Raw genomic sequence first — 25,738 nt, forward strand, 5'->3', positions numbered from 1 at the left:
TACCACACCGTTTTGAAACAGTCTGCAAGCAGTTTATAAATGGCTCTGTTCCCTTCGGTTATTCCCTGAACTCTGGTTTTGACACAGGTAATGACAGCTGGTTAAGCAGTGGTGCCTGGCAGGTGGGCACACCTGATAGGAAAAAAAACGCCCGCAGGTGTACAGGTGCTGTGTGAGCAGGAGAAAGAGAGAGAGAGAGAGAAAGAGAGAAGGGGGATCCCCAGACGTCTGGCTTCCAGTCGAGTTAAACGCAGAAGAATTAAAATATAAAAAACTAAAAGGCTGAGAGGGTTCAGAGGTCTTGGGTCACGGTTTCGATCGTTTTCAATGTCGAGCTGCGAGTCCTGCAGGAGAGAAGGCGATGATGTCCTATTAAACATGAAGCAGGAGTTTCCCTCTTTTAGTAATCCGGCGTCACCTCTAAGAGCTCAACACAGTGGTTCAGCATCAAAAAGGTTTATAGATACACAAAGCATAAAAAGATTTACTCAAACCCAACTTTAGTGTTTTCTCATTTTGGCAGAGGGGGGACAATTCAAAAACAGGTTATACTGACTCTTTAATTGTTAGAACATCCAATACAATTATTGTCTTGTTCTACCCGTTTTTAAGGCCGCCACACACAGCGGCGGCTGATAGGACAGTACCATGTGACCAATCAGAAGTGAATCGTCCTGGAAGGCAGAGAGTGTAATGGGGTCGTCTACTGCTCAACATGAGTCGGGAGGCTCTACCTGTCTGGATCGGAAAAAGCCAAATTGTTTGATTACACACAAAATAAAAAGACTGAAAAAAAAAAAGGTTTGAAAAGGAAGTAAAGGGAGGCAAGACTTGATTTTTGATCTATTGCACTTAACGTCTGACCTCCTGGCTCTTTGAGGGCACAAAATGTAAAGATCTCGCCCTCTTTGGTTGCTTTCAGCCTCCCTCACAGACAACAGGTAGTCACAAAACAGAATTTGTATTAGATGTAAGGCAGTTTGGTGTTTTGCAGAGAGCCCGGTTACACTTCTCTACCCCCGTCCTTTACAGAGCAGCTAAAAACCACAAGCCAAAAAATAAAATCGAATTAAAAAATAAAATAAAATCCCACAAGAAAGAAAGGAAAAAATCTAAACAGCCCTCCGAATGACGGTTCTAACGAAGTGTAAAATGTGAAGTTTTCAATATGCTGTAAAATCTCAGAAGGACTTAATGATTTATCTTGTGATCTTATAATATAAATGTAGATTCACAACACGTTTCTTCCTCTTGATCCGCCATCTTTCCAGACGACCAAACAGCGAGCTGGTTCGTGATAAATAGATCACCAGTTTTGTTTTATGTTTTTTTTAATAGGCTCCTCCGCCAATTTCCTCTGTCGGTATAAACAAGAGAGACGACTCGTCGAACAGTACCATCAGCAGGGCTCAAATTTGATCCAGTCCGTTTAGAAAAAAACCCAAAAAACTAAACACAAAACCCTAATTGTTCTTCAACCTCTTGTCTTGTCTTTTTAAATGTGATCTGATGAACATTTACAAAGTATTCCAACTTGGTATGATTTGTCTATATTTCTTCGTTTTGAATCACTACTCCTCCTTCCTGACACCGAACTCCAGGCAGTTCCTAGTCCACAAAAGGAAGTTAATCCTTTTCCCTTTTTGCTTTCGTTTGACAAATTCCTTTGGAATGGCGATTCCAGTCTTGAATGGTTTTGTTGAGAAACTCATGCAGGGGTGTGCACAGTCACAGTAATGGTGATAAAGACTTCTTTTTCATTTAGAGAGTAACATAATGATGACACTAAAACTGGATATGAAACATATCTGCAAAAAGGAGGTGAGGAGCGGGGGAGAGGGGTTGGCATGTGGACGTGGGTGGGGTCTCTGGGAGGCAGGAGGGGAGCTCTGCGCTGCTGCAGGTTGGACGGCCGGGAGCTCAGAGCTTCTCTGGGGAGGGAATCCAGATGTATGGTCCGGACTGCTCCTCGATGATTAGCTTGATTTTGTTGTAGATCTCCTCTAGCGAGTCACCCTGTACAATAGCTGCAAACAAACAGGCAGAATAAAAAGATTTACTTCCTGATTTTATGTAAAATGAATCAGTGTTCCCAACCATGGTCCTTGAGGAACGCTGCAAGGGAAAATTACAAAGACTCATTTACAAAGTTTGGTTATCAGTTAGGGCTGGGCGATCTGACTTAAATATAAAATCCCAGATTTCTTTCATTATCTATTTTTTTTTCTATTTCTCTTAAAGCTGCAGTATGTAACTTTTATAAAGTATGTTTGTCACATATTTATTAAAGTTATCACTATCACCACCACAATTTAAAACAACTGAACTACAGTAGCAGATATTAAAACGTCATTTATATTTTCACAGCACATTTAGTAACCGTCTATGTTACCGTGCTGCAAAAAGGCAACAGATTCATTTATTATTTTAGAAGGTTTTGGTAGCTCTATTGGCCTTTACTCAATGTGCACTACCGCAGAAGTTAAAATCCTTGGTTTTTCTTATTTTTGCTACCCAGTTTCAACTTTTCTTTTGAATATTTCAGACAGGTAGGAAAATTCAACCCACTGCATTTAGAAAGTGTTTTACCCACAAATTAAGACAGTTTATGTAATTTCAGACAATTTAATTACTGTACAAAAATAAACATGAAAGGCTTTAAATCTTTCGTTTATAACTACTGACAGTAAATAAGTAAAAAAAGGAGCAACCAACCTGTGAAATACTCTCCAAAGTCTTGCTCCAGCTTAACCGCCTTGTCAAAGACTTTATTGGCCTGCTCGTACGTCTGCCGCTTATTCATTTCCCTGAATGGAAACAAGTCAAAAGTTACTCCAAAACGCACAGAAGCTGCTGACATTTCTGTCGCATCGTGTTGAAAGTCTGCAGCTTACATTAGAGCTTCAACGGATTTTGGTTTTATAAAGATGGCGATCGGATAAAGTTGTGCTTGCTGCAGTCGTTTTATGGCGTTCCCAGACACATCCAGAATGCAGTGTTTCCCCTGAAGGCACATTAGGACCAATAAATGCCCAAACTCGACACTTTACAGCTTCACATACTGCTGAACGTTATGATTTCTTTGAAAACTTGACGCCTACCCGCTCTGCCACAGTTCTGACAGACAAGATGCTTGTCCCGTAGAGGTTCTCATTAAACTGGCCAGCCTCAATAAATTTATTATCTTGAATATCTTTCTCCATTTGTTCCCTTGAGCCCACAAAGTGGTAGTCCTGCCCGTCGATCTCGGTCTCTCGCCTTGGACGGGTTGTATCTGCAGACGCAAACAGAACTGGTTTATTTCTACGTCTCTGATTCTGAGTTTGCCACAACGTTGGGCGCCAACTTACGGGGAACGCAGGAGCCAAACTTGTGGGGAAACTCGGAGATGAGGTCGTCGTTTACTCTGTCCTTCATTGGGCCCAAAATGATCACAGGCCTTGTGTAGTGGACTAGAATTGAAACAAGAAAAGTGAGTTTACACGATGATAAGACACCAAACATTTTCTTAGAGCACAGAGAGTTCCCACTCACTTTCCTGCCGAATAACTGGCTCATAGGACAGGATCGTGTCCTCTTGACCCTCTGTCAGAAAACGAAGGAAAGGAAATGAAAATATGAAAAATTTTTACTTTCTGAAGATACCAGTGCCTCGCACCCTTTTACTCACTTTACAACCACAAAATCCAGTTTATTTCTATGGCAGATCAACACAAAACTGCGCGTTACTGTATAGAAATCTAAATATAAAAAAGTGTATTTTATATTTATACCTAAATCCTGTATAGTTAATTGCTTTAAACAGAGTGGCTGCTGTTTCTTAAGTCCTTAATTTATGTATCTAGTGCTGAAACGATTAATTGTGATGAATCTATTAGTGAAATATTTGTCAGATAATTTAGTAATCGATTAATTGTTAACTCAAGCATACAGACTCAAAAAAGGCATCTTGCTGAAAGAGCAGGTTCAGACCAGTAACTTAACCAAAACTGTACAAGAAATATATTTTGCATTTAAGATAAAAAAAAAAACTTTAAAAATAAGCGACTCAGATCTACTCGAGTGGCATAGTTTTATCATTTCCCGATTCAAAATGTGTAAAAAAAGAAAAAAATAACCTACAAATGCGTACTATGCTGGAAATGTTGAAGCGTACACTACAGGAATGGTATATTAATGTATTTAAGCAATAAAATGTTTATTGTGTTATTTATAAAAGATTCATTTTTGTGCATCTTTTGTATTTCTAATGTTGCATAAAAAGGCTGAAGAGGTTGAATAAAAAAATCTGCAGAATGTGTTAAATCTTTTTTATCTGACTAATTGTCAGAATAATTGATGCCAAATTAATCATTAGTTGCAGCTCCCCACATTCCTTAAAATGTCTTGAATTGATTAACAACAATGTACATTAGTCTTAAATTCATTAATCACCAGCAGAACTACTTTATCTCATATTTTCTATGTAGTTTTTTTTCCCTCAGACTTTTCTGTCAGACAAATGTTAGAGTCGCATGTTTATTGCGTTCTGTGACTTAAGGCAGTTTAGGCTACCGCTAACTATCTGCTAACATACACTTGCTAGTTAGTTAGAAAGATTTTTATGGGTTAACATAAATTTATTGACAGTCTGCAGGATGTTTGTCTTTGTTTCTCTTTGCTACTGTCTGACTTCTGTTGCCAACCCACTGCCACTATATAAAATATACCATTTTCTAAGCTTATTGACATGTGATTTTAACTGCATTTCTTAATTAATGGAACACTGTAATTGTGAAATTGTTTTTTTTCAACAAGCAAAATATCAAAGTTTTGCACACATTTGTTATGGAAACACATTTGATGTGTGAAGCTGGTAGTCTTGCAGAGTTCAGATTTTATTTATGGAAAACATTTTTTCCACAAGCACCCCTTTATGTTGACTTACCACATAAACTCCTAAAACACAACGAAGCACTTGACATAAAATTAAAGTGACTTACTTGAACTACTTTCACTGTCACTTGTGTTGGATGTCAGGCATTCTGAAAAGCAAAAAAATGAAAATCTCACATCAAATTGTCATTTTTAAATTCATTTAAAGGTTTAAAATGTAATTTCACCTGCCTAAATAGCCTTAGCCCACCATGTTTATCAACTGTTGGGCCTTTTAAGAACAAAAAGAAAATAAAAGGGCAGAAGGGAAATAAAGAAAGCAGAAGTTCTTCTATGTGCGACAGTCAAGCTTTTGCAAAACTAGGGAAGTGGTTTTTAGGTGCAAGCAATAGGAAATTAAGTGTTTCCTGTGACTAGACCCAGTATTCCCAGTCCAAATGCTTCGTATTGGTCGCCTCCAAGCAGACAGAGTTACAACACATGCATCGTAACTCTGTGACCTTAAGAGACAAAACAGAAAGACCCCCAGGAGACTTTGAAGAAGTGTCACCCTGGCTCCCATAGGAATGCAGCCTCTGTACATACTGAGAGTCTGAGGTGTGTGTGTGTGTGTGTAGGAGCGCGCGTGCCCTTTCCACCCTCTAAATGTGTGTGGTTCTCGCATTCCCATCTGGGTCTGCAGTGACAAAGCGTTCTCTCTGGGGACAGCTGCTTGACACGGTGCAACCACACACTTACTCAAACTCTTTGATCCATAAAAGTCATCGCTTAACCCCGGGAAGTCCTAGGTGTCCCGACAGGTGAGAGCGGAAACCAAGAGAAGAAAAGCAGAGAGGAAGAAGAGGTTAGTGAGAGTCGGAGGGGGCGAGGTAGAGGAGGAGTAGAGGAAGAGGAGTGTGCCCGCTGACACACGGTGCTGTCATGCTCATTAAGCCTGAGCTCCACTTTGTTCATAGTAAGCCACTGCTTTTCAATTACACAGGCCCAATCCCATTAAAACTGGATTTTGACCTGCTAAGAGTTAAAGCTTCAGCCCAGTAATGAGATTCTCCTTGTTCTGGGGTCAATGACTGACTGGAGAATCGATCAGGACTTAAAGCTGCATCATGTAACCTTTTGTTCATAGTTGTTCAAACTGTCACCATGTCGTGACAGTGTAGTATGAGACAGATAGCAGACCTGCCGCAATAATACATTTAGCTAAATTATCCCAGTAATTATTGCGATAAACAATAATATTGACACCATTTTCAGGTAATATGTTAATGGCATAATAATTGAAGTTCACCCTCTTTAACCCTTTAACAACCACACCAAGAAAAAAACCTGTGAAAATTTTTTTCTTTGCATTTCTTTTACCCTAGGGTGACTCATATACACAATCAAAATTTTTTTTTCCAACAGACCCTGTGGTTTTTAAAATATTGATCTCTACCAAACAGTTGAGATGTCACTTGATGGTTTAAGTATATGACGTAATAAAAATACCAAGTACAGTAGATAAATTAAAATAAAATGCTAATTTATAAAGAAATAACCAACAAAAAATGTCTGGGGCATTGGATACAGTTTATTTCTGTCAAAATGCCACAAAACACTGGTTTTAATTTCAACCAAGGAAAATATTGCGTCGAACAAGGGAATATTGCATTTTTAATCTTCCCATCTTGACTGTATCTGTATTAAAGTGCAACAGCACAAAATTCTCACATTCAATCCACTTCTGATTATAGGTAATAGTGCAAAACATTCATTTTTACATTGAAAAAGGAAAAGAAAATACTGCAGAACAATAGAAACATTTGTTGCTTTTATATCTCAGCACACCTTTTCTGTTTTGGTGCAACAGCATGTATTTTGGGACACAAGTGTCACGTATCTGGCTGATTGATTGAACTAGTGTTACTTGTTTTCATTTAAACTTTGAAAAAACATGGCAAACACAGAAAAAACATTACCAAACATATTAAAACATCACATTTCCAACCTTATCTATGTGTTTGCAAAACAGCATTCTTTTTGTGCATTAGATGCACTTTACCTCTGGTGATATAACTTAAAGCATGCCTGGTTTGCATTCAAACACAGGAAGACATTACATTTCTCACATTTCCACCTGGACACTCCTTTTGGACACAGACTACATCTCCCTCATAAATGAATGTATCGCCGTAACAGCTGGAATCTCCTCCTTGGCATGATGTCAGTGATCAGGTCGAAGCGTGATTCACGGTGCCAGTAGTCCTCCAGTGATGGGAAATTGAAAACACCCATAAAAAGAAGGATCACTAGGAAATGCTCTATCTTTTCAGGACTAGTCTTGATTGGATCCCCCAACTCTTGAGTAGAGTACAAATTGGTGTGATGTGCGATATATTCAATCATCTCATCAGTGAAGAGCATTTTGAAATACTGGAAGGGTGAGGGCACAGCTTCAAGGGGTTCAAATCTTGAATTAAGAACCTGGAACTCATCAATGTCTTCCTGCTTCCAGATTCTTCTTGTGCTTTTGTTGGGGCCTGGGGTGTAACTTGGGTTGGCGTTGTCATTTGGCTGCTCCAAGGGAACAGTTTTTAGTGTGTGTTTCCCTTTCCTGCTCCTTTTACGAGGTGGCTGTGTAGAAGATCTGCTTTTTCAGGGAGCCTCCTCTTCATCCAGGGATTCAGAAGAGCTGTCTCCAGTATCATCTGCTTGTGTGGGCTGATAATCAGGATCGTCTACTTGGTCATCATCACTTAGATCACAATCAGATTCTTAAGGATTTTCTGGTACAAGGGCGAGAAGAGTGCGTGGCTTTGCACCATAGAAGGATTTAGTGTCCCTCTAGTGGTGGTTGAAAAGTTAAAATTAGTTAGTAGTTGTGAAAATTATGATTTCCCCACATTTATTCTAAAATTTTACCATATTTGCTAATATCAACTCAGAAAGTCACAAAAATTATTTTGTAAGATAATGATGTTATAATTATTCTTAGTGTATAACACTGTAATAACACATTGTTTCATATTTACACCAATAGATGAAAATTACTTTTGATTTTATAGCAAAAAAATTAAATGTTAACTACATTAGCTTAATTTGCAACATTTACCATAAAGTGACAAATCAACCGTTTGGTCAAGCATATTTTAAAAAAATTATTAGACCTTTAATTTAGCTTTTTAGGTGGTATCAAGTAACATAATTCTGTTTAGTAAGGTCTATAACACTATTATATGCCAGAAACCTATTTCTACCTTTCAAAGTTTTACCACAACCAGTCGATATTTGTGACAGATTTTTGTGTTTCTGACTTCCTGGTTGGAGAGGGGAAGAAGAAGAATACTATTTAAAGAAACAGTGCCCTCCAGTGGATTTCTTTAGCATATCGTACCTCAACCAAGCGGCAGAGATGGCTCAATCAGGTTAAGCTAAGTTAGGCACTCCTCATATTGAGATATAGAGACTCAAAATGTGCTAAATCATATGGTCGAGTGGGCAGTTAAAGGGTTAAGATGAACTTTAATTTTGAAAAGGACACTTCACACAGGAACTAAAAATTATTTTGAGTATCCCAAATAATCAAAAACAATAAAGAAAACTGAAATAAAAACCACTTAGAACTGAAAACATAAAATAAAATGAATTATATTTGTAAACAAAATAACCCTTCAGAAAATATCAGAATGGAAATTATTGAGCCTATTTTAATTGATCTGATAAATAAAAAAATTAAAAATCTAGCGATAATAGTTTTCTCTTGGTGCCAACTTGAAACAAATACTCTAAGCGTTGTTAATCATGCTCATGTATCCCGCTAGCTCTGAAACAGTTTCTCCCCGTAATGGAGACTTCCTTCTCTGCCATTAGCACATTTAGTAGCGCTTTCACAAGGTTGACTGGCAGCGCTAAGACCCTCATGTGGGCTCTGATTGGTTGTTTTTGGTCAGGAGTGGCTAATTTCTTCAGACGGCTATAGTAGCACAGAGAAGAGGTGGAGGAACTCCATGTTTTCACAGATCATCTGTCTCATATTAAACCATGACATGGTGACTTTTTTAACAAATATGCAAAAAACGTTTTTGTTCTTTTAAATAAAAGTTACATACTGTAGTTTTAAACAAATAAATACTAACAGCTGGCAGCACAAACACAGCCAGACACTCCTCTGGAGACGATGCGGCCACACCAGAGAGGAACCCCACGCCTCCTCCTGTGGGGAATCTCTCTGGGAATGAGAGCGGTGCCGCCGCATACACCGTCCCTGAAGGTGAGCGGAAAGATGAAAGACGAAAGAAGCATGAAGGGGGAGAAAGGACCAAAAAAACAAAAAAAAAACGGGTAGAAACCCCCCCAGACCCGCCCCTCGATCACAGCTCGATACTCACGTTCAGTCTCCACCAACTCCTGCACAATATTCTCCTTGCTCTTGTAAAACGGGAACTTGCGTGAGAGGTTGAAGCTTTTTTTGCGCTTCACTTTAACTTGCTGCTGATGTGTGGGTGAGAGAGGGGAGGGGGGCGGCGGGGGAGGGAGGGAGGGCAAAAATAACAACAAAAAAAAAACAGACGAGGTTTCAATGAAGGCACTCCACAACCATGCAAAAACAGGGAGGAGGGGGCAAATGAAATGTAAACAATTCACATCAAATGATGAACATGAGAAACAGGTAATGGGTGAAACCGAATGGAGACGGGCAACTGCAGACCAAATCAAACATCTTCTGTTTATAAATAAATTACCATTAATAATCAGATTCATGCTCATTCAATTTAATTCTGAAAGATAAACCCTGTTCAGGTGCGTCTCAGTCATCAAAAAACGTTGATTTATTTCAATAATTCAGTTCAAAAATTAAAACTTATGATGCACCATTTACACCAGTCCTGTTTGGTCCACTTTAATCAAACTCTGATTTGCCTAGAAAGTCCGGTTCATTACTCTGATATAGACCAAAAAACCTTGGGTTCTGTTGAAATGAACTCTGGTGTTGGTTTGAATGGATATCTGAACGCAAAGCAGACTGTAGGCCGCTCCAAAAGAAGGAAGTGAACTATAGCACAAGGCATTCTGGGAAAATGCAACCAAAACAAATATGCAAGTCTAGCGCTAGCGGGAGAAATTATTCGTGGTCTGAGAAATTCTCTATCACCTAAAATCTGATCCCTTAAAGGAGGTAAGGGCCACAAACTTCTTCTTTTATGTCGTTTCCTTCAGTGGTTCTTGGTGCAGCGCCTCCACAGGTGAGGAGGGGAACAGGTTTAGCACCATCTAAGAATGGAACAAATGTTGCAACTTTGATCCCCAGTTTACTGGACTATCAGCTGTGAAAACGCTTAATTACACACAGTGATAGTTTTCACTATGTATTTATACGTGCTTGTTAATCCTACAGCTAATGCATTTCTAAAACTAAGTCACTCATAAACTGATGGTGGACCTCAAACAACATGGATTCTGTCTTTTCACTCTTCCTTGATTGACGTCAGACTGCCCCAAAGCAGCTGTGGCTACAATCCAGTAGCTTCCCATCATCAATGTGCGAATGAGAATGAATGATTTTATGTAAAGCGTCTTTGAGTGTCCTAATAAAGCGCTATACAAGTCTGACGTAATTTCATTTAATTTCCTTCAGACCTTTATTTCCAATATTAAATAAAAAAATACCTTCATCTTGAAAGAGGACTTGGAGACCACTGAGGAACCGTTCAGTAAAACCGTTGTAAAAAGAAATTTATGTTTCTACCTCAGGGCATGTAGCTCATCTGTGTGCTGATTTCTGAAACTTCTTCAAGATGTTAAATACTCCTCTGAAGGCTGTAGTTATTTCTTGTGCGCGTTTCTCTACCACCATACTTTTTTCTTCCACTCAACTTTAGGAAGCATCTCAATGCAATACTCCCATTTTTGAGAGCAGAATTAGGTTTTTATGAGCTGCACTTTAACTAAATCTGTGTTTTCAAGCTGTGTAGTTTTATTTGAACTGATTCATTGAACATAAGTAACCTTTTGATGATATTCGGTACTTTACAACAAGTCTCAGCTTATACATGGGTGATAATAGTTTATAGATATGTTATCCATTCATTTCGAAACAATTTATAAGTCATTAATAACTGTTTCTTATGCATTAATTGTCAGAAAGACACTATTTGCCGAAATTTTACATTTACAAATAAGTCTAGATAAAATATGTAGGTGAATAGACTTGGTTCACTCTTTGGCAAACTGGTCGATTTTGTCTCCTCACCCTTAATTAATGCATAACAAACAATTATTCATGATTTATGAAATGTTTAGGCATGAGTTAACATATTTATGACCTATTTATTAGACTTCTGTTGTAAAATGGTTCCTGATATTCTAATTTACAGAGAAGTGCCTGTGGATGTTTTGATTTCAAACAAATCGTCTCCAGGGAGATGCTCTGTAATCAATCGGGTAAATTGATCGCTCTCGCTTCGGTAAAGAGATGCTGGTGCCTTTCCCACTCGGCAGGAAGTGGGATGTCTCCCCCGCTGTGGGCCCGGGGCCGGTGGTCCTCCACACTTACCCTGTTGGACTCAATCATGCCTGTCCTGGCGTGAAACTTGACCGTTTTTAATCTGGCTCGCTCTTTCTTTTCCACTCTGGGGAAGAAAAAAGACAAAACAAAATCTTTAGGTTTTTCGATGTTATTTACTGAAGCGTTCTGTGGCACTTTGACGGAAATAAAAACACAAATGGAGGAAGCGGAGGAATATACCTTTTCTTGCTTGGAATGACCCCAATCTGCTCGCTCTCTCCGTGCGGAGTGACGAGCCTCGCCTGCCACCACTCATCGTCAGAAGCGTTGATGACATGAAGGATATCGCCATAAGAGAAACTCAGGCCTTGGCTGGGCAGGCAGCTGTCTCGTGCTCGATCGTAGTCAAAGAGAGCTCTACAAAAATAATAAAAAACAGATTTGAGTTAGTTTGTCCTCTGATCTATTATATCTGCATAAATTCACAAAAACCAAACATTAGAGTTAATAAACAGGAGAAGGAGGAGCAGAAATGCCAGACACAATATTTAGTTATTTTTTTGTCTTTATAGAGTGTATAAACTAAAGATGCGCTGATCTGATATTTATATCCGTGTTGGTCCTGATATTAACAAATATTCTGCATCAGGTATCGGTGAATATGTGCACAATCCATGAGGGCGGCTCTATTCAGTCTAATGCTATGCTTTGTGATCTGAGAGATGTCATAATTTATTATTTATTTCACATTATATTTAGAATTCCTAATTGCATTTTTTTAACCAATTTTAAGAAGTTTATTTTTACATGTTTTACCAAAGTAGTCAACTTTTTACATTGGCTGTTATAGTCCTCATTACATTGACTGAACAAATTAAAGTTTCTTTTACAAATCTTGTGGAGCTATTGGTGTATTTTAGAGTTCTTTACTGGCGCAGCACACTTTAGCTGGGAACAGCTTTGTGACTTCGTGTCGTAAAATAACATCTCAAAGACGGCGGTGAGCGAGTTCTTGGTAGAAAACCTCTGGAGTGGATTAAAGCAGAGACTCTGAGCCAAACCTTCTCATCCAACATCAGTGTCTGACCTCACATAACTGTATACATGAAGGCAATTGAGTGAATACTTTTGCCAGTCTGTGCTCAGTCAAGAGGTCTGTCATTATGGCGGCACTTTGAAAACCTATTTGTCAAACACAGAAGTGCTACTTGCTGGAAAAGCTTACACTTATTTAAACTTGTACTGGATAAAAGTATAGAAATAACTCGCTAATTTCAACAAATTACAACGCCGTATTGGAGCCACATTAAGAAAATGCAAAAAATAAATAAATTACAGGAATAATATCATGACTTTTTTTCCACTTAATCTGATTATTTTGACTTTATTCTCTTAATACTAACTATTCTCAAAATATTATGACTTTATTCTCATTAGTTTGACTTCATTTTTGTAATATGACTTTATTCTCTAAATATGACTACTATATTATTTAAACATTTTGTCTTTATTCTCTACATTTTATGACTTTCTTATACAACTTTATTCTCAAAATATTATGACTCCATTCTCATTATTTTGACTTTATTCTTGTAATTTTGTTACTATTTTTTCTCAGTAAGGCCCTGATACTCAGTCATACATTATAACAATTAATAATTTTTATTTAATATTTCCTCTCATACTGATTATAAACCGTTTCAACAACCATCATCTTCATATTCCTGCAGGGCCTTACTACCTTGTTGGACACGAAACCAGCAGGCGTTTCTAACTGGAGTAACGTCTTGTTTTACTGGTTCAGATTTTCCCAGACCGAGTAGCTAACATTTTGTAGGTCATATGTCACAGAAGAGACTGTAACCCAACCATCCTGTTCATCGGTTTTTAAGATTTCAACCTGCCTGACATAATCCTGCTAACCGAAACTAGAGCCGGGTAGACAAACAACGGTGAAGCGATTATGCTGCAATTCAAGACAAGCTCGACAAGTCTACTGTCAACACAGGCAAATTCCCAGCGTTATCCGTGTTGCAGGAAAACACGTGGCCTCTTTTAAGTGCACCTTACAGGCTGAAGGCCTCCGCATTCCTGGAGCTGGGCAGGGAGGATAAGGCAGCTCCTGCTTCAGTCAGCAAACTAGACAGCTTTCCCAACATAACCGTGGGCTTAGTCACCTGCACAGGAACAGGATCGACTCTACAAGCCTCACAGGACGCCGTCCATACGAGAGCCATGAGTCAGACTGGTCAGCACTCCAACAAGATAACATCCACAAGTTTTCATAAAACACTAAAATTCACTTTGAATTTATGGCAAGTAGGTATCCAGTGGGATGGGTTTAAATATGAAACTTAAAAGAAAAGAGAGGAAGGAAGGAAGATCACAAGGACGATAGGAGGAGGAAGGAAGCAAGTGCAAAACAGAATGGAGGTAAGGGAAAAAAGGAGTAAAGCGGTGAAGCAGGAGGGACAAAAAGAAGAAATGGAAGAAGAGAGAGGTAGAAGGAACAAAGACAGAGAAGAAATGAAGGACACATGGAGAACAACCAGTAAGGATACAAGTTACAGGGAAAGAGAAGAAAGATGTAGGACACAAGGAAGATAGAAAGCAAAGACATAAGGCAAGGAGGAAGGACAGAAGTAAGAAAAGAGAGAATGTCAGACACGGAAGAAAGTAGAGAAGACAGGAATCACATGGAAAAGAAGAACGATTGGTTGGATGAATTGAAGAAAGGAAGTAAGGAAAGAAAGGAAGGTGGCGCTAGGTCCCCCCAGGCGTTTTGTAAAGCTGAATGGTTGCCATGGAGATTAAAGGATTTATCAAACATGCTTTGAAAGAATGCATGTTTTTGATGAAGGACTAACATTATAACATGATGTAAAGCTAAAAAAAGATCAATTTTACATGATAATGCCCCTTTAAGTATCTGCAAACTCCCACCTGTAGGTGGCAGTATGTCTTATATCTACTACACTGCTGCCTCAGGCTATAACTTGATGTCAAGTTATAGTCCGTGTTTGGTACGGCGAGTAATAAAAAGCCAAATTTACAGGCCTACATAAGCATAGAAAATTGCAAAATTCCTTACAAACATTTGTAAAGTAGCATGGCAAAATAAAATTTTAATTGCAACACCCCCATTAAAAAAAACCTTAAAACAATTGCAAAACATAAGTAATAAAAAACAACCATTCGTTGTCCATTACTTTTAGAATATTAGTCATAAGGGACAGTGCATGATGTAAATAAAACTGCTTGCTAATTGTTTACATAAACATACAACAATATAAAACAAAAAACAAAAAAAAATGTTTATCTAGTGTTAAATAATAATCAAAAACACCAGTATTCATATTTGAATATATGTTTTTGTCCAAACCAGTGCATTAATTGTTTAAAAATTTTATTTTTAAGTCAAAAATACATTCACAACTTTAAAAAGGTGGATAGTGATGAGATAAGACCTTTAAGCTGAGGTTAGGAGACGTGCATCAGAGCTTCAGTAGAAATAAAAGGAAGTACTCCGACTACGCCGTTACATCACATGGCCGTTTCACCTTGAACCTTGTCCAGCCTTTTTCACCGTGGTTGTGCGAACGGCGCGCCGCCACCTGCTTTCATTTCTAAATGAACCTCCATCCAGTTTGGCAACTGGCCCAAAGTGTCATAACGCGAGTCACTTTGACAAGCCTCTCTGTCAATCTGCATTAAAGGAAGCCGAGGCAATGTCATCCCAGGCGTCAAAACAACAACACGGGATGTCCGTCAGCTTTTACAAGATGAATGCCATCAACCCGATGCCCTAAATTAAACGTTCTCTCACTTACAGCTTAGCTGAAAATACAAAAAAAAAAGGAGGAAAAAAGAGCCATGTGTGCCTGCTTTTAAGAACACGTGCATTTGGGCTTCTTTCACCCCCCACAGACAAGCCGAGGTTTGTTATGCAAGAGTGGTTATTTTAACAGCAGATCTCTGAATTTGATGTAGCGAGTGCAGCTGCGTGTTTGTGGGTACCTGACATAGAGGGAGCGCTTCTCGCTGGTGCGCAGGGAGCCTGATCCTGAGCTCATGCTGCTGTTCATCATCTGCTCCCTCAGGTCGTGGATCTTCGACTCAAAGCGACTGTACTCTGCCGTGAAAGAACCAAACACAGAAATGTGTCATCACCTCAAAAATAGGAAATGGGGTTTTGAGCAAACAGACTGCCACTCCATGGGTGCAGTAGTAGAGCTGTCACAATAAGCAATAAATCAGTTAATCAGATGATAAAACAAGCTCAATAATTTCAATTTTTATGATTTTCTCTTTTCTTTCTATCAAAAACTGGGTGACAAGAGTCTTGACTCTGGTGTTTTGGCCTCAACTAGCCCATTTTTTAAAGGACAATTTGTTTACAGAGACTTCATTATTAATATCCTTAGCTTTTCTATTTTGGATACTTAAAATGTCTTCCCGTTTGAGTGTTAAATGTTCATTAGAATTAAAAGTTTATTGATCTTTGAGAATTATTATGCCTTTACCATTATATTACACAAAAATGGTCTCAGAGCGACAATATTATCGTTTATCACAATAAATCAATCACTTAAGTTTATTTGTAGAGCACATTTCAGCAACACGGCAGTTCAAAGTGCTTGACATAATAAAAACACCAAAAGTCATAAAAACAAAATACAGTCACCAACTGAGAAACCAGTAAAAAACGTTACATTTTGTCATGTAATGACATAGAATATGTTGGTCATTTTTCCAATAATTATTGTTCAGAAGAAACTCTAAGCAAATGGGTTTTAGCCTTGATTTAAAGGATCTCAGTGTTTCGGCTGTTTTGTAGTTTTCTGGAAGTTTGTTCAATAACGTCTGGGTCAAATTTGTTATCGTGACAGACCAATGCAGTAGTATTGACCGGTTTATATAAAAGGAGCCCACTGAGTGTTAATTTGCTTTAACATTACACATCTAAACATAGATTAGAGTTTTGTTTAGCCCAGCAGTTAACTAAAGTGAATAGAGGAAAGGTTCAGAGAATCCTTAAGCCGATTAATCACCCCAGGTACAGATGGTTTATCACAGATCTGCCTTACACATCCTGTAATGTCTCATGTCAGGTAATTAATTACACTGATTAATTAAGTTCAACATGGGCTCTTTAGTGAGCTTTAAAAAAGGGGGGAAGGCCTCCAAGAATTTCTCGTGCACAGCCATTTGTCAAAGGTGTGTAAATCCAGCAGCAGCTCCTCAGCTCAGGGATGATGTATGAATCCACCTGGACCTTCTCATTAGGACGGCGCTCATTAGCCTGCTGAGCGCAGCGAGCTTTGCGCCGAGGCTGCTGGAGTGAGTAAGGCCACCTCACCAGAGAGCGATGGCAGATAAACAGATGGGCAGAAACACGAGGAGGTGATCGCACAGGAGACTTAAAAACCCCAAACATTCACTTTATTAAGTGTGCCTTGCTAATAAAGTGCAGGTGGGCTGAAACGATTAATCAGATTAATCGACTATCAAAATTAATTGTCAACTAATTTAGTAATTGATTAATCATAACTGGAGAATACAAACTCCAAAAGGAACATTTTCTGAAAAAGCAATATAATCAGAGCAGTAAACCAAAATTGTACAAGTCGGTTGCACAATTATGTACAAAATGTATTTTGCATTTTATGTATTTTAAATGCAAAATACATTAAAAAAAAAAATAAAAAAAACAACTTAAAAAAAAACTCCTTTATCTGCAAACACGCTCTACCCAATACTCCGTAAGTGGCATAGTTTAACTTTTTCCTGGTTCAAATTCTGTACAAACAAGTCTTCTATTAAGCACCTTTTTCTATTTAATTAATTGGTTAATCCAAATTTAAAAAATACAAATGATGAAAGAAAAACAGATTAGCCCTACACTGTACTGATGTTAAGTCATACAGAGAGAGCTCAGCTTTTCACATTTTGAAGTTAGAAGTATTTTTTAACTACAAATTTTTCAAGCATTCACAAAAGAAATGATACGTTATTGCATTTTAGGCAGTAAAACGCTTAGTTTCTTCATTTAAAAAGGGTTTAAAAAGATTTGTTTACTGACATTGTTTACTGTATTTATATATTGTATAAAAGAGATTTAGTGGTTAAAAAAATTAGTGGAATGTGACACATCTTTTTTTTACAGATTAATTGATTGTCAGAATAATCGATAGCATAATCTGTTACTAAACAGCCCAACAGGTGAGGCTCCACTGTGCCTCTGTGACAGGCAGTCATAGTGATAGTTACCTAAATGAGCAATAGAGATGCACAACTTTTAAAAAAAAAAATTGAAACCAATACCTGTCAGTTTTCTAATTCCAAACATCAATAACCGATAGTCGATAACATAAATAAAAATAAGACAAAAATGTAAGGCTGTGACATTAACCCTCTAATCAAGATTAAAACTTACTGAAAGATTTAAAATTTTAAACCGAAAAAACTGTTCCTTCAACATTTTCCAAAATATATCACAAACCAAAAAAAACGGCCACACCACTAGATATGTTATTGATTATATTTGTTATGATATTGAACAGATAAAATTACGTCATAATTCATTTTCAGGAACAACACAGAGAAATCAGACAGTGGTTGTGTTAACCTGAATATCCATATAAACTAATGAAGGCCTACCTATTCATCAATCAGTATAATACAATTTGCATTCGGGTGAAAAAAAACCCAAAACTTTGTGTGGGTGGGGGACCAAAACTTGCTTTAGCCCCGGGGCCCACGTCCTTCTAAATCCGCCCCTGATTGCGACACAGACTGAGCAAGTTAAAAAACATTCCTGAGGAGATTTTTGGTCCATGGTGACATGATGGGATCCCAGCAGGTTTTTATCAGGAGGATCTCGTTCCACCAACTTGTGGAAGCCGTTAAAACACTCTTTCACGCACTTCTCTCATTCACACGCATACAGAGTTTATATTAAAAAAAAACAAAAGATAGATTGCAAAACAAATTACAGTCAATGAAATCTGTTTTTCATCTGCAGGTTTAGGATGTATTTTATCACAAGTTTAAAACTGGCCTCAAGCCAGTTTGAGGCCAGTTAGAGATGTGTTGATCTGCAGAAAGTAGCAATCAGAAGATGGGTACACTTTGGTGACAAAAGGACGGACATCGTTGAGTCCTGAATAGAGACGGACAACTGTTGTAGCCTCATTTTATTGCAATGAGAAATTTAATTTATCATTAAGACAAACTTGAGATGATTAAATGATAATATTTGATTAAAAAAATATTGTTACAGTTGTCCCAAGTATTGGTTACATGTGAGCAACAATAAATATCAAAATACTTTAAAATATGATTAAATGCAGTTATTATGCACCACTTAGCAATAAAAATATTCTGTACTCTTGAAGTACCTGATATAATAATCAGTAAACTGTCTTTTAAATCAACATCAGCATTTGTGATTGTACAAGTTTACAGTGGAATGCAGTCAAACCCATGCAAAATCCTTTAACCTTTATATCATGACTTTTATCATTATATTAGTAAATGCCACAGAATATCACAATAAAATTTTACGCCATATTGCACATCTCATAGAATGATGCAAGGTTGTTGCAATGTGATTGGCTTGTTGCTATTTAAGTAAATCTTTTCACAATATGTTATGGTATTTATTGTATACCAGTAAAATAATAGAAAAAAATATTTAAAACTTATTTTCAGTCTTTTTTAGGTAACTAAACTGCCACAAAAACAAATATTGCTCCTTATCCATTTTAAAATGGAATCTTTCAAGACACTGAGTGAGAACAGACTGGTCAAACAAGGTGGAAATGTAGCATTTTTTCTAAGAAAATAAAAAATTACCTGTATTCACAAAACTGTATGCGTTGTAATTGGTGTAAGAAACATTTATACCAACATGCAACTCAAGAACAACTTCCTCTCTTAGGTCTGAGATCCAGTTTTATGAGTTTCAAAGACTCATAAAACTGGATCTTGTGACGGAGACTAAATTAGTACATTTGCGATGGCGATAAAAGTTGCAATAAAACATGTTTTACTCACCCAGTGTATTATAAACCTGGTGGGTCACTAGGCTGAGGATTATTTGCTTATTGATTATAGTTTTTTTTTGTACACCAGCAACAGTGACAGCAAAAAGAGTCTCTTTGGTGAAACGGTTGGAAGCACAACGGAAACAGGTCAGTTTGTGAACTACAAGGGAGACTGAGGTCAGGTGACTTTTTATTCACCGGCACGCCGTAACCACTTCCTGTCTTTACCGGTCTACACGCCAACAACTTCAGCTAGCAAAGTCACGGATAAACAATCGAAAAAACCTTTGAATTAGGACGAGACAGCTTGATATTTATCTTAATTGTATTTTTTTTATGTTTGCATTGTTTAAGAATTTATAGTTGGTGTTTATGTGTTAATAATGTTTTCCAATAACAATTATCTAGTGATATTTTAAAGTTTCCTGTAAACTTTAATGGTTTTTTAAACTCAAAAACACAGTGTGTCTGCTTATTGTCACAATAAGGAATAAATTAATGAATCCCATGATAAATTAAAATTAACTCAATTTCAATTTGCATAATTTTTCATTTTTCTCTTTTCTCTTTCTACCAAAATCTGGGAGACAAAAGTCCTCAGTGTGGTGCTCTGGTCTCAACTAGCCCTTTTTTTGAAGGACAATTTTGTTAGAGACCTTAATGCCGTTTTTTGTTGTTCCTGTTTTATTTATCTGTTTTGGATATTTAAAACGTCTTCCCTTTTCCAGTGTTAAATACTTTTAAAATTTTTATTTTATTGATATCAAGAATATGTTCTTGCATCATTTATGCTATTACTACTATATTACTTGAAAATGTTCTCAAAACAACAATATTATTGTTCATCTTAACTTCTTGGACGATTTATTGTTCAGCAAAATTTGTTATCATGTCAAGCCTGGGTGGGCTGCTGGATGACTCCTCTGGTGCCCCTAAAACCAGGTGGGTTTTCTGGTGGAAACACTGCGGTAATCAGATCTGCATTACACTCTTCCAGACAAGATTGCCAAAGATTGTGGCATTTTTAAATTGCTGGATTTGACTGGAAGAGATCACATCATCAAAACAATACAACAAGTATACCTGTCTTAATTGTAATTAGCCGACTATCTTACTGCTTCAATCGCTGAAAGCAGGAAATATTTCTTGTAAGCCACCTGAGATCAAAGTAAATTTTCTATCAGGCAAAGACAAAGTAGCCTGATCAAAGCAAACACTTCATGACCACACAGATGACTTAGCAGAAGTTAGTCCCAAGCTCCTGGAAAACACCGAGCAGGTGCAAAAACAAGGCCCAAATCACTCCCTGCTGAAACCTACTGCGCTCTCAAAGCAAACACGGATCCACTCCAGGCCTTGCCACGGCTCTCCACCCTTTTCTCTGCTCAAAGGGTTAACAATGCAACAGAGTGACGCTGCAAGGTGAGGTAACCAGACACTGCCTGACTGGCTGTAACCAACAGCAACCATCTAGCACTCCTTGAAATGGGGCTGCACAGGCGGAAGCAGCCATTCAGCTGCGTCCAACTGGCTTTCAGGCACAGGAGAGCAGGGAGCAGATCACGTGAAGCAGCTGCTGGGGAGCAGAGGGACCGCAGAACAAGACGGGGAGTCGCTGAATAAAAGGCAGCTCCATTAAAATCCCTCCTTCACAACACCACCAACCTGACAGCTTGTCCTCAGAGCTCTCCCAGCGAGACAGAACAAGTGCAATCAGATGCACAGGTGGTGATTTACGTCCAAATGACTCATCTAAATAGTGGAAATTCAGGAGGAGCAAAAAAGAGCGATGCAATCAGTTTTAAGCTGAAGCAGAAAGTTGAAGCGGTAATCAGAAGATAAGCACAAACAGCCGCCACACCTTTCTGGTAACAATGACATCCTCCTTGCAGACCACAGGAGGACTGCAAGAGTTCAGCGTAAATACAGAAATTCATCATGTCAGTGTAATGCAGAAGGTAAAGGAGGCAACTGAGCATCAAGGCTGAAATGGTTAATCTGATAAATCGGTTATTGAAATAATTTTCAAATAATTTAGTCATCGATTAATCATACACAGACTCAAAAAAAAAAAAGCCATTTGCTCATAGATCAACATATTCAGAGCAGTAATTAAGCCAAACCTGTAAAAAAAATATATTTACATTTTTAATTTTAGATAAGAAAAACCTGTCTGTAAAAATGTTTTTGCCAGAATTCCTTAAGTTGCTTCACCTGGTTCGGATTCTATAAAAAGAAAATAGTACTAAGCACCTTTTGATATACAATTATTAATTGGTTAATCACATTATTGAAAGTGTTTGTTTTGGTGCAGTTGCATCCTTTTCTACATACATTAAAGGAATGCCATGTTATTGCATTTAGGCAAGAATTTTTTATTTTCTTATTTTTTAAAAAATGAATTATTCATTTATTTGTATCTTAATGCATTTCTAATATTGTATAAAAATGGTTTAAGCGGTTAGACGAAAAATCTGCTGAATGTGCCAATTTTTTATGAGATTAAACGTCAGAATAGTTGATTAAAAAAATTATTGTTGGTTGAGGATCACACCTTGACAATCATAGGAATATAACACATTACCTGTATCAACTATTTGTCTACATGCAAACATTAAACATGTGCAGCTACAGTAATGCAAACAACTCTCCCTGCACTGTAGAAACAAAACAATAGCAATTATTCAAGTTATCTATACCCCTAAAAATGAGATATTCGTCATTTTTCCCTCAAGTATCAGTCGGCCTTTATCAGCCATGTGACAAACTGTTCAGTAGGAGTAGTTTTATTAGCAGAATTGCCTTGTACTGTTGTGGGAAGATTTGATAAGGATGATGCGAGGGTTAAGCTCATGATAGCATTAAACCTAATCATCACCAGGCGTGAGCTGTGTTTAATGTTGACAGTGAAAGTCTCTTTCCTCTCTTTACGACTGAGGAATGGACTTTTTAGTTAGAAACATTCTTATGAGCAGAAAGCTGCAGAGTTGTTTGAAAAATATTAGCAAAAAGATCAGCAGAACAACAAAAGATTTAGTTTTTTACAACACACTAAACTCGAAGTTATGGAGGCATTAATACGAATAAATGGGTTAAAAATGTGGTTTAAGCCCTCGTACTGGTTCACTATGTTTCTTCCTGCCTTGGCTGAATTTGACAGAATAAATCTGAAACTTTTCTGTATTTCAAGATTACATCTCGGCAGTTATTAAATAAAACAACCATAACACAGACATATGTGTTTCAATGCTTCTACAGTGTTAAAATCTATTTATTCACACAGCTGGATCCTGTTTGCTTTGGTTGCCTTCAGTAGACTGGTTTCAATAATACTGGATTGCAGCTTGTTGGATGCATGAACATTATTGGAGAAATGATGTACATGACTGGTGGAGAACAAATTCTATTAATGGATGCATTGCAATTGGGATGTGGATGATTTAATGTCATTTTTCTTTAAAGCAAAATTTGGAAAAGGTCAATAGTCTTGATGTTCAGCAGGAAAAGCAACAGCTTGCTATATATTTTTCTATTAACCAGAAAATTACCCAAGTAGTCCACTGCAACTTGCTGTGAAAGATTTGGAACAAACCAGATGTTAAGAACAAGGGCTTTTGGACTAAAGATGAGCCTGTCGCATGATAAATTAAGACAAACTCAATTTCCATTTGCATAATTTGTTTTTCCCTTTTTCTCTCTCTTTCTACCAAAAATTTGATGACAAAAGTCTTCAGTTTGGTGCTTTTAGGCAATTTTTAAGGACAATTTTGTTTACCAAGACTTCATAATTAATTTAATTTGTTATTTCTGTTGTTCTATGTATTTATTTTGGATACTTAAATGTCTTCCAGTTCCAGTTCATGAGAATTTGAAGTTTATTTATTTTTATTCCATTACCATTATATTACTTGAAAATGGTCTGAAAACCAACAATATTATTGTTTATCGCAATAACTTCTGGGACATTTTATCCAGCAAAATTTATTGTGCCAAGCCTAACTGTAGTGCCCACATTGGAGCCAACATACAACATCCCACGTCAGAAATGTTTCCCTGACACAGCAAATCCCTCTCACACTCTTCCGCAAGACCAAACATGAAATCACAGAAGTGCTAAATAAAGTGGGTGGAATGGGCCCAACGAAATCATGGACGTCCTGTGACACCAGAAAGTCGCACCTTAATCACAGATGAGAGGCAGCTAATATCTTGCTCATTGCAAAGAGGAGGATTAAATTATTCTGCTTCCAATTTGTCTCATGAATCAAAGCCGGGAATGATGTCTAATCCCAGATGAGAAGAGGGGGATTGGATCTCAGCAATAGAATCCAGTACTATAATTCTCATCATTTCCTGCTTTCAAATAAATATTTTACAGCTCTATGTGTGCAGTTGGTTTAATGAGGTACAAACTGCCAGATGTGCTGTGAAACAACCAGACCTCCATGTTTCACTACACGAGACAGAAGTAATATTGGATACAACTTGGAGTTGCTAGGCAAGGTCCGACTTTCTGAGGCGACTTTCTTTTACCGACTAGGGATTCAGAAAAACAACAAATGGAAAATAGTCTGACTTCTGAGTGCAGAGAGAAACATAAATATGACTACAAAATCAATGGCTGCTCGCTAAGAAGTATCTGGTTTTAGTTATTGTAAATGCCTCCAACATGGCTGCCGTTGCTAGAATGCATAACTTCTCATGTCGGAGATGCGAGTGGTGTATCAGGATTCATGAGCTGCATCCTACGAAGAACCAGACTACCCGGTCGACCATGAAGACGGGAGGTGAGCGGCCGTGGAATTGGATAGCCTAGCCTTTAGCTTTCTTAAGAGTATGTTCTGTCGCCTAGCAACTGTGACTATACATAAACTGGTAAAATGGTGGTTGAAATGTTCCTGAGCTTTTTCCCCCAAATTTAATCTTTTATTTTTACAAAAATTATCTTACAAGGCATGTCTGCAAATGACAAAAGCCTAACACAATGAATTTAACTTTTAAATGTTTGTACTCCTTGATAATAATTATATTTAAAACTGAACTCCCACTCCATTTCTTGCTTCATCATTACAAGAACAAAAATGTCCCGTTCGACCAGCAATGCATCTTGGGATAGGGTGGGCTAGAAGGATACACCAAACCCGTTCTTCAACGCATTTGGAAGAGCCTTTGAATTTGGACAGACTTTGTTGCATCACTGAGATGTAATCAGCCTAGATGCATTTAACTGCCCTTAAATCTACAGACAATTTCAGAGTAAACAGTAGAAACCAAGAGTTTTATTTTTTAACTGTGGGAGGCAGCCGACGTGCCCAGATAAAAATAACACTTTGTAAAAAACACAACAACATGGAAATGACACACTTTAGAAAGATTCAAACCCAAAACCTTCTTACTCCAAGAACTGCAACACTGTTCAGCTCACAGTTGTTCATGTTATCCAAAATAAATTCAAGTCCACAAGCATTGTTTTGTGAACACTGTATTTCTGTCCAGAAAATCATTAATGAGGGACTTTAAACATAATTAGCTTTGTACAAAGTAAAGTACGTTCTTGTGCTTTGCACTGTCCCAAGTTCCTCCAACAGCTTCATGGGAATATTGCTAGTGTTTATTTAGCAATAAACCCCATGTGGGTAAATTCTGTTACATTTGAACTGTGGAAGCATTTCAACCATAAAAAGATGCATGTTTTAAAGATATATCGCCTCACTTGGAGAACCATAGTTTCCCAAATGATCAGACCAGCTTCTGTGACTTCTCTACCAAAACAAACACCCTGTTTTGACAACAGTTTTAAAAAGGAGAAGGTCCTTCCCTCCTCAGGTGAAAACACATGAAGTACTGCATGATTTTGTTGACTGATGCATTCTTGACTGGTGATAAGTCCTGCATAAATGATTCATTAAACAGGAACACCTTTGAAGTGGTGCAGTAGTGAGTGACTACAATTATTATGACACTGAAATCCAGGTTCCTTATATCAATTAACACTCCGGAGCTGGTCTGTATTTTTAGGAGTGACCCACAGGAAGAAAAAAAAGAAAAAGAAAAAAAGACAGCTAATGGAAACTGGGACTAATCTGTATCTCACTCCCACTGTGTGCCCTCATTAGTTGTACAGCTTTTATATTTTATTTTGGGGGACGGAGGCTTCTGGTTTGATCCGGTTAGGCAACACTGGATGGGGGGCATGTGCTTGTAATGTGAGAAAGTGCAATGTTCTCAGGGATAGTCAAGCTAGTCGATGCTAATGCTCCATGGTATAGTGAATTGCAGACGGCGTGTGATCAACTTCGCTTAAATGTGTTTGCAAAGGTCTCAGATGCAC

At 37.7% G+C, this 25,738-nt stretch overlaps 1 protein-coding gene and 2 long non-coding RNA genes across 3 annotated transcripts in view; 1 reads left to right on the top strand and 2 right to left on the bottom strand.

The window, feature by feature from the left end:
• Positions 1 to 483: 483 nt before the first annotated feature.
• The window catches only part of dlg3 (discs, large homolog 3 (Drosophila)), a 123,224-nt gene continuing 97,969 nt past the window's right edge, over positions 484 to 25,738 (bottom strand). The window contains 11 exon segments of the mRNA XM_032555080.1: positions 484 to 2,027; positions 2,716 to 2,807; positions 2,895 to 3,004; positions 3,102 to 3,274; positions 3,351 to 3,452; positions 3,535 to 3,585; positions 4,983 to 5,024; positions 9,243 to 9,345; positions 11,408 to 11,483; positions 11,600 to 11,776; positions 15,377 to 15,491. Coding sequence (XP_032410971.1) covers positions 1,921 to 2,027; positions 2,716 to 2,807; positions 2,895 to 3,004; positions 3,102 to 3,274; positions 3,351 to 3,452; positions 3,535 to 3,585; positions 4,983 to 5,024; positions 9,243 to 9,345; positions 11,408 to 11,483; positions 11,600 to 11,776; positions 15,377 to 15,491 — 1,148 coding nt within the window. The 3' untranslated portion in view covers positions 484 to 1,920.
• On the top strand, positions 7,420 to 13,492 carry LOC116714476 (uncharacterized). The gene is made up of 3 exons (XR_004338059.1): positions 7,420 to 7,704; positions 11,273 to 11,283; positions 13,479 to 13,492. It is a non-coding gene; the product is annotated as an uncharacterized LOC116714476 (long non-coding RNA).
• On the bottom strand, positions 16,871 to 20,074 carry LOC116714477 (uncharacterized). The gene is made up of 2 exons (XR_004338060.1): positions 18,405 to 20,074; positions 16,871 to 18,272 (listed from the first exon to the last, which is right to left on the bottom strand). It is a non-coding gene; the product is annotated as an uncharacterized LOC116714477 (long non-coding RNA).

The sequence above is a fragment of the Xiphophorus hellerii genome, chromosome 23, assembly GCF_003331165.1.
Source record: "Xiphophorus hellerii strain 12219 chromosome 23, Xiphophorus_hellerii-4.1, whole genome shotgun sequence".
NCBI lineage: Eukaryota > Metazoa > Chordata > Actinopteri > Cyprinodontiformes > Poeciliidae > Xiphophorus > Xiphophorus hellerii.